This window comes from Bubalus bubalis, chromosome 6, assembly GCF_019923935.1.
Source record: "Bubalus bubalis isolate 160015118507 breed Murrah chromosome 6, NDDB_SH_1, whole genome shotgun sequence".
In the NCBI taxonomy this organism is placed as follows: Eukaryota; Metazoa; Chordata; class Mammalia; order Artiodactyla; family Bovidae; genus Bubalus; species Bubalus bubalis.
Genome location: NC_059162.1, coordinates 91,129,939 through 91,147,711, shown reverse-complemented (window position 1 = coordinate 91,147,711; position 17,773 = coordinate 91,129,939). Strand labels below are relative to the sequence as shown.

The window sequence follows — 17,773 nt, the reverse complement described above, 5'->3', positions numbered from 1 at the left end:
TGGAAAAAAAAAACAACAACCCAGGGCTTCTCTGGCCCAGAACAGCTTCCTGAAACTGACATAGTTGCTGCTCCCCCTTGGCTGGCGCCCCACCCTGCCCCTCCACTCTCTGCAGCTGTGTATTTTTAAGCTGTGTATTTCTCTAGGTTTCCCTGGGAACATCTTGCCACTAAGCTCTCCCTGCCCCATCTCGCATCCCCAGACCCCAACTCTACCCCTTCCGCTCCACCTTTTCATCTCCCAGTGATATCTCGGCCCCCGTGTGCCAGTACCCTCTGCCCTATTCTGTTCTTGTGAAGTCGAGCCAGTCAAGGCCCCCAGTCTTCCTTTTCGCACCTCCAGCTTGCACCTCCTACAGGGGGAGGGTCATCACTTGGAGACCCAGTCTGACCTTGGGACAGATTCTGTACGGATAGTGGGTTCCTGTCCTGCCTTCCTCCTGCCCTCACTAGTCACAATGGACAGGCAACATCTCCCCTCTGAACCTCTCCACGAGGGCTTCTTATACCTACAACCCAAGTTTCTGGGTGGGATGGGGTATTCAGTTCAGTTCAGTTCAGTTGCTCAGTCGTGTCCTACTCTTTGCGACCCCATGAATTGCTTGCAGCACGCCAGGCCTCCCTGTCCATCACCAACTCCCAGAGTTCACTAAAACTCACGTCCATCGAGTCGGTGATGCCATCCAGCCATCTCATCCTCTGTCGTCCCCTTCTCCTCCTGCCCCCAATCCCTCCGAGCATCAGAGTCTTTTCCAATGAGTCAACTCTTCGCATGAGGTGGCCAAAGTACTGGAGTTTCAGCTTTAGCATCATTCCTTCCAAAGAACATCCAGGACTGATCTCCTTTAGAATGGACTGGTTGGATCTCCTTGCAGTCCAAGGGATAGGGTATTAACTTCCTACATAAGGTAGCAAAGCTGCCATAACAAAGTATCACAAACCGGATGGCTTGAAACAACAGAAATTTACCCTCTCACAGTTCTGGGAGCCAGAAGTCTGAAATCCAGGTATGGACAGAACCACATTTCCTCTGAAACCTGTAGGGGAGATCCTTCCTGCCCTCTTTCTAGCTGCTGGTGGTGGCTGGTGATGCTTGGAACTGCTTGGCTTGTGAATACCTTGCTGCAGACCCTGCCTCCATTTTGAATGGCCATCTCCCCACTGTGTGTCTCTGCTTATGAGGACATTGGTCACATTGGAGGAAGGACCCACCCTACTCCAGTATGAGCTCATCTTAACCGGTAACACCTGTAGCTATTTCCAGATAAGCTCACACTCTGAGGTCCTGGGGGTTAGGACTCCACCTGTCTCTTTGGGGAACATAATTCAATCTGTAACAGATGGAATAGGGAGACAGGGGGGAGACTGGAGATCGAGTCTCCAGGCCAGGCATCCAGCTTGCTAATGTCCTGCCTCCTCTTTCTGGTGCAGAACCCCGTAGGGGTGGGTCGCTACCTCAACACCCAGCTGTTGGAGACAAAGGACTGTCGGCAGCGATACCGGTCCCTGTTCATGGGTGGATCCAAGCGCTACCCCTCGGACCCAGTGCGGGAGATGATCATGCAGTGAGTGTCGCTGGAGGGCCAGCAGAGGGGCCAGGGCACGGAGGGGCTTACTCTGGGCTGGGCAGGGGTGTGCTCATGCTTGGTTCCCATGGGAACACAGCTGCTGTCCCTAGGGCCAGCCAAACAGCTGTGGCAATGGAAAGAGTTCAGATTCCGGCTCCGATGCATACTGGCTGTGGGAGGTAGGGCACATGGATCAGCCTCTCTGAGCCTCATTTCCCTCAGCTGTCAAATGAGTGGAGGACTGTGAGATACTCTGTCCATAGCTGGTGGTAAGGAGAAAAGGAACTCAATGGACACGGACTCCCTCACCCACAGCCCACACAGTCTAGGATTGCCTTGAGTGCCGTCACCATGGGGCATCTATTTCTTGGTGTTGAAAACGGGGTTGGTGATACTCAACTCAGGAAGTTGGGAAACCTAAGAAAAAATATGCATGAAATACCATGGCTGACAGTCAAACTGCGAATGTTAGCTGCCTCCATGTTTTACTAACCTAAGATGCCATGCCACCAGTTGCCATGCAATCTCAACTTCAGAAATGTTAAAAGGTGAATAAACATGAACTTTAGAGTTGGAAATTCCATTGCTGGAAATTCTGGTGAGGGCATGAAGACCATATTCCGTGGGACCAGATCTCTCAGGGAAAACCAGCTTTTGTATATAGATATATATGTGTCTTTAATCAAAGTGAACCTATGTCTTCCTTCTTGATTGACACCCATGCTTTTATGGCTTCCTTAGAAAGGATAATGGGAGGGTGACATTGTTGATAGACTGCATGCCTGAAAAAGATTCTTTTCCCTTCCTCCCTGCACAGCTGATCAGTAGTTTGGTTGGAAATACAATTTTAGTTGGAAATAATTTTCCCTGAGAATTTTGAAGGCTTTGCTCCATTGCCTTCGACCTTCAAGCGTGGTTGTTAAGAATTTCAATGCCATCTTGGTTTTCCTGTCCTTTGTAGGCAACCTGCACCTTCCTGTCTGGAAGTTTGTGGGATCCTCTTTCTGTCCCTCTGTCTCTTGTGTACTGAAATTTCATGATAACAGGTCTGAAAAAAGCGTGAAAGTGCTAGTTATTCGGTCGTGTCCGACTCTTTGTGATCCCATGGACTGTAGCCTGCCAGGCTCCTCTATGCATGGAACTCTCCCGGCAAGAATACTGGAGTGGATAGTCATTCCCCTCTCCAGGGGATCTTCCCAACCCAGGACTGAACCCAGGTCTCTTGTGCTGCAGGCAGATTCTTTACCTTTTGAGCCACCAGGGAAGTCTTAGATGATGGGTCTAGTGTGAGTTTATTTTCATCCATTGTTTTGGGTCCTTGATGCGTTCCTTCCTTCTAGAAGCTTAGGACCTTCTATTCTGGGAGAATTTTTTGTGTTTTTGTCTTTGGTGATTTCCTGTCTTCTGTGTTCTCTCCTCTCTTTTTTAGATGAATGGTAGACATTCTGGCTTGATGCTCTGTTCTTTTTTTCCTTGTTTCTTATTTCTGCCTTTTTTGTCCTATTTTTTTTTTAAACATTTCAGACCCTGCTATTGCCTTTTGAAAATTTGAATCTCATCTTTTTAAGTTTCCAAGGGTTCTTTTGCAGTGTAGATTGCATTTTTATCTTCTACTAGCCCCTGGTTCTGCACGCAGGGTGTTCTTTCATTTAAGGACGACAATGACAGTCTTCTTTCCTTTTCCTTTTGCTCCCTGCATTGTCTCCACTTCTTCCCAGTTCCCCTTTTTTCTTTCACTTGTTCATATTTGAGAAGAAAGCACTAAGAAATGCTATGGGTCTGGGTAGGGCTTCACTGGGAGTGAAGATGGGGATCTGGTCATTTCATTGGGAGACTCTAAAGTCAATATTTCTAGGCATTTTCAGTGGCACCTTTTAGCTTCTCTAGACAAGAATCCTATATCCTGAGGGGTGGGGATGGTGGTGTATGTGATTGCTGGTGTTTAGGGGAAGGAGGGTTGAGGAGTCTAAGTCAGTATATGGACTTCACCTACTCCCTCTGTTCTTACTCTAGTGCCTGTCTGCCCACCACCCACTGAGCTCCCCCACTGCCACCCTGACTTTCTCTCTCAGTACTAACCCTCCAGCCTCCTGCTGGGTGGGCGAAGTGTGTGTGGTGCAGAGGGTCTGACTTTCCTCTTGTTTTCAGCAGTTTCGCTCCTGCGTTTTGAGATACTTGTGGCTTTAATTTCCGGGCCTCTCTGGGGTTTGTGGCAGGAGCTGGCAAGCTTCTCATTGGCTTGTCTGCTGCAGGCAGCTTGCTCTTAGGCCCTCTCAGCTCTGCTCATGACTCCCTGCACTTTGCATTTCCTTGAAATTGTAAACACCCTTGTCCCCTGATACCTCTTCTCCGTTTCTTGCTCGTCTGTTTAAAAACAACTCCTTTATAGTTCATTCAGTGAATTGCAGGAAGGAATAGAGGTAAATGCACGGATTCATCTACCTTGTTTAACTGAAAGCCACGTGGACTACTTTAGTGTGCAAAAGTGTGTTCTTGCCCTTTCTAAACAAGGTGGCTAGCCTTCTTCTACAGGTGTTCAACCAGGACCCGAGAGTGCAGCAACTTGCCCATGGTCACACAGCTGATGGTGATAGAGCTGGGGCTAGACTCCAGACCTTTCATTCTAGCTCAGGGCCCTTTCCACACACCAGTGCCCATGTAAGGGTTTGGGGGATGGTGAGCTGGGAAGAGTGTGATGCTCTGATTCTGGCAAGGCCAACCCTCCCCTGCAACCTGTCAGCAAAGCCCCATTCTACATACTGTTTGCTCAGCAAAGGGCTCTAGAGAAGAGAAGGATGGCCCACTCCCACTGGACCCTCAATTTTCTCCCCCTGCACATCTGCCTCCCTTTTGGTACAAATTTTTCCCTTCACCACTGTTAAAACACCCAACATTTAGGCCTGTGCGAGTTACAGGATTTTCCTTTTAACCTGGCTCAGAAATCTGTGTCTGCTACTCAGCTGTGTGGCATGAGACATGTTACTTGGAGACAGACTTTCATCTGAAAAGTGAGAGTAAACGAAATTAGCATGTTGTAGAGTCCTCATTAAGTGTTAAAGAAGATCATGCGTGTACACGCGCCCTGCCCTGTGGATGACACTCTGTAGGTATGTTTAAGTGCTGGCTTCTCTTGCCCTTAGCTTCTGCTGTGCCTTGACAGAATTCTGTCTTGTTAATACAAAGGTTAAGTTTTTACAGAGGCTGGAAATGCACATGATCCAGGAAAAGAAACTACAATGGCTTAAACCACCCTCTGTTGTCTAAAGACCCAAGGAAAAGCTTCTACTCAGACAGATATTTGATACAGACTGTAGAGAAATAGGGAGACAGTTGAGTCCTGAGGGAGGGTGGGAGCTTTGAAAGAGGAGGTCAAAAACATTAAATGTGAGAGTAAAATACTAAAGATTTCTCCTGAAGTCAAGAACAAAACAGAGATGCTTATATCACTGGGAATGTTCAACATTGTTCTGGAGGTTCTAGCAAACATAGTAAGACAAGGAATAAAAATATTAATAAAGAAGAGCAAAATCATCACAATTTATAATGATATGTGTGTTTACCTAAATAAATCCGAGAGTTCATTTTAAAACTGTAACACCAGGGAAGCTGGTGCTGTAATGTGTATAAAGTTTCCTCTGATACCACAACAAATAGAAAACTTAATTGAGAAAAAGAACACGATTCCATTCCTATTAGGCACGCAAACAATAAAATGCCCTGGGATAAACTTAATAAGTATATTTAAGGCTTAAATGAAAAAATATATAAACCTTAACTAAAAGATATTTAAAAAAGACCTGAATAACTGGAGAGAATACCATGTTCATGGGTAGAAAGATGATATTGGAAAAATAGTAATTCTTCCCATTGATGTACACATTTAATGCCATTTTTATCAAATTGTAAGGGGGTTGGTAGGGTGAATTGAATAAATTTATTATAAACTTGGTTTGAAAGAGTACATATGTGTGAATATTTAAAAAAATAGACTAACAATCCATTAAAGATGCATTGCCAAAGTGAGAATTTTTGGCAAATGTTTTTAAAGTAGTGTCTTTAAAGGTAATGGCTCCTTTATTTGGAAATGCTTTGTTTATTAGACTTAAAGAAATCCTCATAACAGTGTGAATGCTCTAAATGTGGTTAATTTTATGATATAATGATTGTACTGTAATAGAAAATTCTCCCCCACTCCAAGCAAATAATTTTTTTATACCTTGGAGATTCTGACTAGCTTCATATAACACCAGTTCCTTTTTGTGGTTATTGTTTAACATTCAATTATAGTGGCATATTAAATGTATAAAGGAAAGAGAGGAATTTCACCTTATTTTTTAAAAAATGCACTGCCCTATGCATAGATAGCACTATGGAGGACTAGGCCCCAAAATGTTGACCATAGTTAGACCTGGAGGGTCTTTGGCATACTGCCTTGTTTTATTTCTGAAATGTTTGAATTTTTCCAAATAAACGTGACTTTTATCATTAGAATAAAAAACAACAACAATAACAACAAAAAACAGGAACTCTTGAAGCTGACCACACAAATTATGGGTTCTCCTTGTAGACCTATCTCCAGCCAAGAGTCACCTTTGTGTTTTAGACCTCAGGTTTTTCATCTGTAAAAGGGGAATGCTTTATACCCTATAGGACATGGCCAGGTATAATTAAGGCTTATGAATGTTACTGAATGGAAGCTAATCAGCAGGTGCCTGGGAGAGTCTGATGGTCAGGCTGGTATATGATTCTCCCTGGGGCTCAAGTTCATTGTTCGTGAAGTCCGGACTCAATTGGGCTCTTGGGTATGGAGGACTGTGCCATGAGGCACAGAAGGTAGGTCATACATTGGGAAGAAAGGTTTCTTTATATGCTGTTTTGTTTATTGGTTCATTTGAAAAGCCTAGTCTGTGCTCGGTTCTGCCCTGGGTACGACTGAGCTGTTTTCAGGTGACGAGAAATATTCTCTCATTCATTCACTGAGGTTTTCATTTCTGAGTTCATATTTGAATTTCTAAGAGTTATGTTTGTCTTCTGAATGTTCCTTTTAGTAACAGCATGCTTTTATTTCATGGAATGCTTTCTTATCCTTTGAAGATATTATTAAGACAAGTTTTCCTGTCATTGTCTCTCTCTTTTTTTCCCCGTGTGTTTGTTTTGGCCTCAGTCTTCCATACAAAAAAATGTTATCAAATATCTGGTAATGACTTTTCTAATTCATGTATCTGTTGGCTGCACTGGGCCCTCATGGCTGCACATGGGCTTCCTCTAGTTGCGGGGGTGGGCTCTAGTCTGTAGTTGCAGTGCGCGGTATTCCCATTGCAATGGCTTCTCCTGTTGCAGAGCACGGGCTCTGGGGTGCACAAACTTCAGTGGCTGTGGCTCAGGGGCTCTAGAGTGTGGGCTCAGTAGTTGTGGCACACAGGCTTAGTTGCCTCAAGTCGTGTGGACTCTTTCAGGACCAGGGATTGAACCGGTGACCCCTGCATCGCAAGGTGGACTCTTAACCACCGGACCAGGGAAGCCCCTCTGGTGATCCTTAACAGTGCACTCATGTCCAACTGAAAATCCTGCGGAAGACTCTGAGGCACTTTTCATTCTCCCCCTGGAGCACTTGTTGTTCTTGGGTTTAACCATAACATGACCAAGCTGGGTGTTTTCACTGGGGGAATTTCAATGTCAGTGATGTTAGATGTTTTCCTCTTGGCGTTGGCCAGAGAAAGTTCTGGGAGATGTAAACCTGGGTGCCAGAGCTTTATGTTGGGGAGAAAAACCTAGAGGTCTCAATATTTAGTGACCGAACTCCCATTTGATTCCCTGTTCTATTAATAAATAGGATACTCATAACATTGACTCTGCCTGGTGTCATCCTGTACAGAGAACTTCTCTGTCTCCAGAGAATCAATTCTGCAGTCTTCATTTATTAAGGGCTCTCCTCTGGCTGCAGAGAGTGGAGAGGGAAGCTGATATTACACAGACTTTCAATCAGTAGCCCTGTTTTGGTTCTGCTTTCACTCCCACTACCAGAGGTACCTGGCGCTGCCAGTACCTGGGTTTTTGGAGTGAGGGAATTCTTAGCTTTAACTTCTGCTGCCTTGGGATTTAGCGTTCTTGAGTATGCTAACATAGTTACTGTTCTTCCATCTGCTTTTCGACTTCCAAAATATTCTTTCTACTGCTGCTTCTATTCTTTTTGTCCTTGTGGGTATATGATTTCAAATTTGTATTCCTTTACTCCTGTTTTAGTGAGATTTCAGGAGGGATGGGGGTTAATATATGCATTCAATCCACTAAAAATGTAGTGAAATTTCTGAGTTTCAAAGGTAAAATAAAAATCTTACAAATATGAGACCTAAGAAGACAACCTACAATCTAAATAAAAGGCAATCAGACATATTTTGGGCTGCTCCTCTGAAACATGAATGATAGAAAACACTGTTTATACAACATGAAAAAGACTTGAGACTGTAGAATTCTCTATGTAGCCAAACCATCATTCGTGTGCAAATAGAGATGCACAGGGATTTGGGATGTATACCAAATATATCTTTTCTGAAAATATTACTGGGGGATATACACCAATCAAGTGAAAAATGAATTAGCATAAGAGCTCAAGAAAGAAGAAGATGACATGAAATATAAGAATATATCTAGCTGTGATTTACCAGGATGGAGGCATTCTCATTCTCAAACAGCAAAAAGAAAAAGTGGTAATACAAATACCAAGCAAAATAGAATTTAAGGCAAAATACTAAATGGGACAAAGATGAGTGCTGCTGCTGCTGCTAAGTTGCTTCAGTCATGTCCGACTCTGTGAGACCCCATAGACGGCAGCCCACCAGGCTCCCCCATCCCTGGGATTCTCCAGGCAAGAACACTGGAGTGGGTTGCCATTTCCTTCTCCAATGCATGAAAGTGAAAAGTGAAAGTGAAGTCGCTCAGTTGTGTCCGACTCCTAGCGACCCCGTGGACTGCAGCCCACCAGGCCCCTCCGTCCATAGGATTTTCCAGGCAAGAGTACTGGAGTGGGGTGCCATTGCCTTCTCCTACAAAGATGAGTAGTTGCAGTTATAGACACCATGAACCTTCACACACCCAAAATACCAGTGACAAACTTGCACAATCATAATGGGAATTCTTAATAGACCTGTCTGAAAATTTGACAGATAAGGACATAAATATTTATTTGGAGGATTTGAATAGGTATGTTTTACTCCACATTATTTTCAGATACTCATGGAACATTTATAAAAGTTGATCTTCTAAGAAGATCTCATTAAAAATATCTAAATTAAAAATACCCTACATAGAAAATTTTAGGTTACTCTTTCTAAACAGAGTACAATAAAACAAGACTTAACAATAAAAGGATAACCCTCAAAACCAAGTACTTGGAAAATAGTAAGAATTCTTCAAAGTTCTTGGGTCTAAGAGAAAATCTAGTTTGACATTATAGTTCATTTAGAAGTCAATCGCAATGAAAACTCTATATCAAAACCTATATAATATTGTCAAAATTCATAGTTTTAATTGCTTTTAGTATTAAATAAGAAAGATTGAAACCAACAGAAGCAATCATTTGATTCTAGAAGCTTAAAAAAATCAGAGTAAATTTAAAACTAAGGCAGAAGAATTAATGAGAACAAATGGAGTCTGGAAGCATGCAGGCTTTCTCATTGCTGTTGCTAAGTCGCTTCAGTCGTGTCCGACTCTGTGCGACCCCATAGACGGCAGCCCACCAGGCTCCCCCGTCCCTGGGATTCTCCAGGCAAGGACACTGGAGTGGGTTGCCATTTCCTTCTCCAATGCATGGAAGTGAAAAGTGAAAGTGAAGTCGCTCAGTCGTGTCCGACTCCTAGCGACCCCGTGGACTGCAGCCCACCAGGCCCCTCCGTCCATGGGATTTTCCAGGCAAGAGTACTGGAGTGGGGTGCCAGGCTTTCTCACTGGACCCTCACAACTCCTCTGTGTTGATGTGCTATTGTTAATCCCTGCCTTTGGCTCCAGAGTGGTAACCACAATCCAGTGTGTGTGGGTGGAGAAATGTGGAGTTCACAGACTATGGGGATTGTCAGGGCTGTCTTTGCATGTGTGTGCATGCGTGCTCGGTTGCTTCAGTCATGTCCAGCTCTTAACAACCCCATGGACTGTAGCCCACTGGGTTCCTCTGTCCGTGGGATTCTCTAGGCAAGAATACTGGAGTGGGTTGCCATGCCGTCCTCCTATCTTCCCATATAGGGAGAAAATGAGGTGCAGAGGGGTAGAGGTGATGGAAATGGCTCAGAGGCCCGCAGCCAAATAGCAGGCAGGGTGGGGACCAGGGCTCTGAGTCAGACCCTGAACGTCAGCATCTCCTCCTTGCCAGGTTTCGAGAGGCCATGGGTGTGGTAACCCACCCCCGTATTCTTGCTAGAGAATCCCATGGACAGCAGAGCCTGGCAAGCTGTAATCCATAGGGTCGCAAAGAGTTGGACATGACTGAGCAACTTAAGACTGGGTAGGAACACAACATGGCCTCGAACAATTTGCTGTCTTCAGTCCAGGCGAGGGAGGGTGCATGTGTGCGGAAGAGTTGTAAAATCTCCTTCTGGAGTGTAGTGACAGCCAATCTTTCTCATCTGTCACTCCCAAGCCTCACCTGCTTCTTCCTGCCAAACCGCAGGTTCTGGGTTTCCAGCTAGGCAGCCTGGGATTTGACTCCTGTGTGGGAAAGGCAGTTTTTTGTTTTTCATTTTTTAGACCTGTGCACACCATAGCTGCTTCTAAAATATGGTTGACCAACCAATGGACCAAGATCCCCCCCACCCCCGGTCACCTTTCTGGCTCTTACAGCCTGGTTGCCTTACTCCATCTGGCCACCCTCTGGCTGTGTGGACATGCCCACTTTGCACTCCGGCCAGGCCACACTGTGTACCACTCTCTGTGCTTTAACCACACTGTGATCTGTTTTGAAACACTCTTCTCTTAGTTTCTATCTGGAAAATTCCTGTTTATCTTCTACAACTTCACTTAAATATGAAGCCTTCCCTGATTTTTCCAGATGACATCTCTTTATTTTCAGCCTCTTGAGCCTTCCCAGATTGGAGCATTTTCCCATCATATTTTAATTATTTATTCATATGCCTGTGGTCCTTACTGAACAGAACTTCTCTATTCTCCAACTCCAGTATCTAGCTGGCACGCATAGAAGGAGCTCAATGCATATTTGTTAAAGGACAAGACTCTGATGAAATGGTTCAGAGTCTGGATAACTCTATGCAAGGAAACATCCAGTTCAATCTGTCAGAAGCTTATTTTTCTTAAGTTTTTCAGTTGATGTTCTATTATGAAAACTTTTAAACATACACCAAAATAGAAAGGATTTTACAGTGTTAACCCCTGTACATGCATCACTTAGATTCCAGTCATTAATGTTTCACTCTTCTTGCTTTCTGATATATCTTTCTATCTACCCATCTATTACTCACCTGTCTATTATCTATCATCCTTCTGAAAAGTGAAGTCGCTCAGTCGTGTCCGACTCTTTGCAACCCCACAGACTGTAGCCTATCAGGCTCCTCCATCCATGGGATTTTCCAGGCAAGAGTGCTGGAGTGGATTGCCATTTCCTTCTGCAGGGGATCTTTCCAACCCAGGAATCGAACCTGGGTCTCCCACATTGCAGGCAGATGCTTTACTATCTGAGCCACCAGGGAAGCCCAGGATGGGTATCATCCTTCTACCCATCTCTAATTATCTTCAGTTCAGTTCAGTTGCTCTGTCGTGTCCGACTCTGTGACCCCATGGACTGCAGAATGCCAGGTCTCCCCGACCATCACCAACTCCCGGAGTTTACTTAAACTCATGCCCATTGAGTCAGTGATGCCTTCCAACCATCTCATCCTCTGTCATCCCCTTCTCCTCCTGCCTTCAATCTTTCCCAGCATCAGGGTCTTTTCCAATGAGTCAGTTCTTTGCATCAGGTGGCCAAAATATTGGAGTTTCAGCTTCAACATCAGTCCTTCCAGTGAATATTCAAGACTGATTTCCTTTAGGATGGACTGGCTTGATCTCCTTGCAGTCCAAGGGACTCTCAAGAGTCTTCTCCAACACCACAGTTTAAAAGCATCAATTCATCAGCACTCAACTTTCTTTATAGTCCAACTCTCACATCCATACATGATTACTGGAAAAACTATAGCTTTGACTAGACTGACCTTTGTTGGTAAAGTAATGTCTCTACTTTTTAATATGCTGTTTAGGTTGATCATAGCTTTTCTTCCAAGGAGCAAGCGTCTTTTAATTTCATGGCTGCAGTCACCATCTGCAGTGATTTTGGAGCCCAAGAAAATAAAGTCTGTCACTGTTTCCATTGTTTCCCCATATATTTGCCATAAAGTGATGGGACTGGATGCCATGATCTTAGTTTTTGGAATGTTGAGTTTTAAGCCAACTTTTTCACTCTCCTCTTTCACTTTCATCAAGAGGCTCTTTAGTTCTTCTTAGCTTTCTGCCATAAGGGTGGTGTCATCTGCATATCTGAGCTTTATTGATATTTCTCCTGGCAATCTCGATTCCAGCTTATGCTTCAACCAGCCCAGCATTTCTCATGATGTACTTACTCTGCATATAAGTTAAATAAGCAGGGTGACAATATATAGCCTTGACTTACTCCTTTCAGAACCAGTCTGCTGTTCCGTGTCCAGTTCTAACTGTTGCTTCTTGACCTGCATACAGATTTCTCAGGTTGTCTGGTATTCCCATCTCTTGAAGAATTTTCCAAAGTTTGCTGTGATCCACACAGTCAAAGGCTTTGGTGTAGTCAATAAAGCAGAAATAGATGTTTTTCTGGAACTCATTTGCTTTTTCAATGATCCAATGGATGTTGGCAATTTGATATCTGGTTCCTCTGCCTTTTCTAAATCCAGCTTGAACATCTGGAAATTCACGATTCACATACATTCCAAGCCTGGCTTGGATCATCACTTTGCTAGAGTGTAAGATGAGTGCAATTGTGCAGTATTTTGAGCATTCTTTGGCATTGCCTTTCTCTGGGATTGGAATGAAAACTGACCTTTTCCAGTCCTGTGGCCACTGCTGAGTTTTCCAAATTTGCTGGCATATTGAGTGCAGCACTTTCACAGTATCATCTTTTAGGATTGGAAATAGCTCACCTGGAATTCCATCACCTCCACCAGCTTTGTTTATAGTGATGCTTCCTAAGGCCCACTTGACTTCACACTTCAGGATGTCTGGCTCTAGGTGAGTGATCACACCATCATGGTTATCTGGGTCATGAAGATCTTTTCTGTAGAGTTCTTCTGTGTATTCTTTTTTTTTTTTTAAGATGAAAATGTCTTTAATCGATAATTAAAAATGCTAAACACCCTTCAGAAGATGCATTCCATTTAGCTAGACCACAGAGGATTTTAAAGGTTGTCTTTGAATTAACTGTTGAGGTTTACTAAGCTATTTTTTTTTCCAGAACACATTTAAACCAAGCTGTTTATTGCCAAGAGAAGAAAAGATGCACAGGGAATAAAAACGTTGCTTTCTTATTACCCCTTTTTCACTAGAGTCATAGAAATTGCTCTCCAAACATAGCAGGACTGAACACTCTCCACCACAACTGCATCGACCATGTCAGATACTTGAGGTACGTAGCCATCAGGAACTTTCAGAGATTCCAGGGTGAAAAAGATAGTATCATCTAGCACCCCATTTCTTCCCTGCAGGCTAGTAATGCAGACCTTGTGCACGTGCTTGTGTCTCAGAGGCTTCACTGAGAGAGCCTTTCTGCTTTGTGTGTCTGGCTGGATGGAAAATACAACTTCTACTCGGTCACCCTGATAAGGCTCAAAATCTTTACAAACAACATCTAGAGAGAAGTAAGCTGTGTGATGAATGAACTCAACACCTTCCATCAGAAAGTTCATACAGCCAAGTGAGATTCTAGTACAGGAGTCTGGCAGTTCATCACCATGGCTATTATCACAGAAAGCATCTACCTTCCAGGAGCCTCTGATGCTGCACCCTCTCTGCTTCCGACGAGTCCACCTTCCTCCAAAAGGCAAGAGCCCTGGAAATAAACCGGAGCATAGTCATGTAGTCAGGGCGGCCTGGGCTCCGCGTGACACTGGGCACGAGGCTTGCTTCTGTCTAATCCTCTGCCTCCAAGCTGCACTCTGATCACAGCAGCTGCCCAGAGGCTGTGCCTACCTCTCTGCACCGCCCAACTTCTCTTCTGTGTATTCTTGCCACCTCTTCTTAATATCTTCTGATTCTGTTAGGTCCATACCATTTCTGTCCTTTATTGGGCTCATCTTTGCATAAAATGTTCCCTTGGTATCTCTACTTTTCTTGAAGAGATCTCTAGTCTTTCCCATTCTGTTGTTTTCCTCTATTTTTTTTGCACTGATCACTGAGGAAGGCTTTCTCCTCTTTCCTTGCTATTCTTTGGAACTCTACATTCAAATGGGTATATCTTTCCTTTTCTCCTTTGCCTTTAGCTTCTCTTCTTTTCTCAGCTATTTGTAAGCCCTCATCAGACAACCATTTTGACTTTTTGCATTTCTTTTTCTTGGGGATGGTCTTGATCATTGCCTCCTGTACAAGGTCACAAACCTCTGTCCATAGTTCTTCAGGCACTCTGTCTATCATATCTAATCCCTTGAATCTATTTGTCACTTCCACTATATAATTGTAAGGGACTTGATTTAGGTCATACCTGAATGGTCTAGTGGTTTTCCTTTTTTTCTTCAATTTAAGTCTGAATTTGGCAATAAGGAGTTCATGAGCTGAGCCACAGTCAGCTCCCAGTTTTGTTTTTGCTGAGTGTATAGAGCTTCTCCATCTTTGGCTGCAAAGAATATAATCAATCTGATTTCAGTATTGGTAATCTGGTGATGTCCATGTGTAGACTCTTCTCTTGTGTTGTTAGAAGAGGGTGTTTGCTATGACCAGTGCCTTCTCTTGGCAGAACTCCGTTAGCCTTTGACCTGCTTTGTTTTATACTCCAAGGCCAAATTTACATGTTACTCCCCATAATTATCTTACAATTTGATAAAATCTGAAGTGAATGGCAGACATCAATACTTCCTCATGATTACTTGAGTAGGCATACTGACTTTTTAACAGTTTAAACTGAAGTCCCATTCCTTGTCCAGAAATCTGAAACTGAATCATAAATATCCATTTTTATAATAATAATAATAGTAAATTCTTATATTATTGGAGTTTATAATATTGAAAGTGATTTTATATGTATTTACTGTACACAGTAGCTTTAAATATTTATTCATTATTTATGTGTCTGTGTCGGGTCTTAGTTGCAGCCTGCAGGATCTTTTGTTCAGCCATATGGGTTCTTTCATGGCAGTGTGCGGACTCTGTAGTTGTGGTGCGTGGGCTTCATTGCTCCATGGCATGTGGGATCTTAGATCTTAGATCTTAGACCAGGGATAAAACCCGTGTCCCCTGCATTGCAAGGCGGATTCTTAATCACTGGACCAGGGAAGTCCATACAGTAACTTTAAAAGGTAGGAATTACTCTCAATATTTTTCAATTGGGTCCACTGAAATTCAGAGAGAGAGAAAGGGATTTCCTAAAGTTGCTGCTGGGCAATAGCATTCATGTGTGCAGTCTTCAGAAATTAATTGAGCACTTACTAAATGCCAAGTGTATCCTGGCTACTAGAACATTGCAGAATAGAATCAGAGAGACAGCAGTTCTGTCCCAGAGAGGCTCCCAGCTTTCTGGGGAGGGCACTCAACCCCTTCTCTAGAGTTATAGGGCAATATGAGGAGGAGGATGAGGCAAGAGGCCCCAGGATTTTTCTACATCCAGGCTGTAGGGGAAGTTTGTTAAGCCTATAGCCTTCTGGAGGATGAGACCAGGAGGAAGGACCCTTTGAGCCTAGGAAGTCTAAGGCAACAAATAGCCTTCACCATGATCCGCGTTCTCTTCCTCATCCCACCTGTCCATACCTGATCACTCCCTTTTACCTCCTAGGCCTCTGTGCATGCTATTTTGGTGGGAGATTTGGAAGTTTGGACAGGGGACTCAGGAAGTTCAGTGCAGAGTCCCCTTTCCCCAGGGCTCCTAGCTATGTTCTTTGCACGAGGGTTCACTTCTTTCAGGGAAGAGGAAAAAAATTAGAGAGGAGGAAAGTGCATGAGCAAGGGAAAGGAAGCAAAAAATCTCAGGGCATGTCTGGAAAACACTGGACGGTTCATTTTGGATGATGTGTGCAGTGTGTAAAGGGCAATCGCAGAGAATAAGGCTGGTGGGGTTGGCTAGGTCAGTTCTCAGAGGCCTTGATTCTGAAGCTAAGCTGCTCCGACTTTATCTGACCTGTGAGAAGCCACAGAAGAAATTCTGTAAAAGATTTATAATAGTACGACCTACAGCCAGTAAAATTCATCCTTTTTAGGTATACAGCTGTATAAATGTTTTCGTGTTCGGTGAGTTTTGACAAATGCATATAGTCATATCAAAATAAGCGAGATATAGACTATGACCATCGCCCTCAAAAGTTTCCTTGTGCCATCTATAGTCAGTTTCCTCCCCCTTTCCCAGTTCCGAGCAACTGCTGATACGATTACCAACACTATAGTTCTGCCTTTTCCAGAGTGTCGTATAAATGGAATCATGCTGTATATAGAATTTTGTCTGTTTCATTTTGCATTGTTCTTGAGATTCATCCATGTTGTTGCTTGGATCAGTAGTTTGTTCCTTTCTAATGCTGACTTATGTTCCATTGAATGGATGTACCACAGCTTATACACTTTCAAGGAGAGGGACATTTGGTTGTTCTCAGCTTGGGCAATTTTGGATAAAGTTCTACAAGCAGTCCCATATAGGTCTTCATGTAGACATATGCTTTCATTCTTCTTTGATGAATATCTAGTGTAGAATATCTAGCTCCCTTGGTAAATATACATAAAACTTAATAAGAAGCTGCCAGACTATTTTCTGAAATGGTTGTACGAGTTTGTATTGCCACCAAAAATATATGTAGGATCTAACTGTCCTACATTTGATATTATAAGGCCCTTTTTGCTTCCAGCTTTAGACAGCCTAATAGGGGTATCTCCTTGTGGCTTGCATTTGCATTTCTTTAATGACAAGATGTTGGCCATCTTTTCATGTACTTCCTCCATATCTCTTGCACATTTTAAAAAATGGTTGCTTATTTTCTTCTATTAAGTTTTGAAAGTCCTTTATATATTCTAGGCATACATCCTTTATCAGGTATGTGTTTTGCAAATATTTTCTTTTGGACATTCAAAAGGGGCTTAACAGGAAGTAGCTCTTGTGTTTTAAAGAGGTGCTCTGTGGCCTTGTGGGTAGAGGAGTGGGATGGGGCTGGACGGAGACAAGGAGGCTGTCTTAGTGTTAGGTGAGAGCCGAGGCTCTGAACAGGCCAGGGCAGTAGACTGGGGAGGAGTGAAAAGCAGAAGGCCTGGAGACCCACCAGATGGCTGTAAAGGCCTCTGTGGCCCTCTGAGCCCTTCCTCCTGCCTTCCTTCCTCTGACAGATATTTGTGGACACCACCTTTCAAGGTGGTGTGTGTGGACACACCTGAAACAGTGTAGGCAATACAATACACAAGAAATATCAGTAAAGAAATCGAGGTCTTGCCTTCATCAAGTTTACGTCTTGATGGAGAAGACAGACAACGAGCAAACACATACACGTGTATGCCATAATGGCTGGCAGACATTGTTAGACACACAAAGCAAGGAGTTCTTATGAAATGCCTCCTTCACAATGGTTACTGAGAGTGAACCAGAGAAGAGTCTTCACGTGTTCCACTCTTAGGAAAGAATCTGAGCAATAGGAAGAATGCTAGACTGTGGTCAGGGGCTCTGGGCTGGAATTCTGGGCATCAGGGTGACCTTAGGCAAATTCTTTCATTTTTCTGACCCTCAGTGTCCTGATTGGAATGATCTTTTAGGCACTAGGATTTCGTGTTTGAAGTTCTTACAAACCAGTTGAGGGTCTGATGAGCCAAACTAGGTACCTAGCAGAGGACTGCCCTTAGAACCAGGCTGTTTTGTTGGAAAAACTCTAGAGGTCAGCAGTTTGGCCTCTCACTCAGTGTAGGTTCCCCTGGGAAGTACAACCAATAGGTACCTCTTCCTCCCCTACAGGTGCCTCTCCATGGATGGGGGGCTCACATCCTTCCCAGGCACCAGTTTCATTTTCTCTTTCTCTGTGTTTTTTT

The 17,773-nt window shown here is 43.7% G+C and overlaps 1 protein-coding gene across 1 annotated transcript in view; it reads left to right on the top strand.

Annotated features, from left to right (window-relative positions):
• LEXM (lymphocyte expansion molecule) overlaps window positions 1-17,773 on the top strand; it is a 31,577-nt gene that overhangs the window by 13,669 nt on the left and 135 nt on the right. The window contains exon 9 of the mRNA XM_025288655.3: window positions 1,431-1,564. Within this exon, the coding sequence (XP_025144440.3) occupies window positions 1,431-1,564 (134 nt within the window). The remainder of the gene's footprint in view (window positions 1-1,430; window positions 1,565-17,773) is intronic.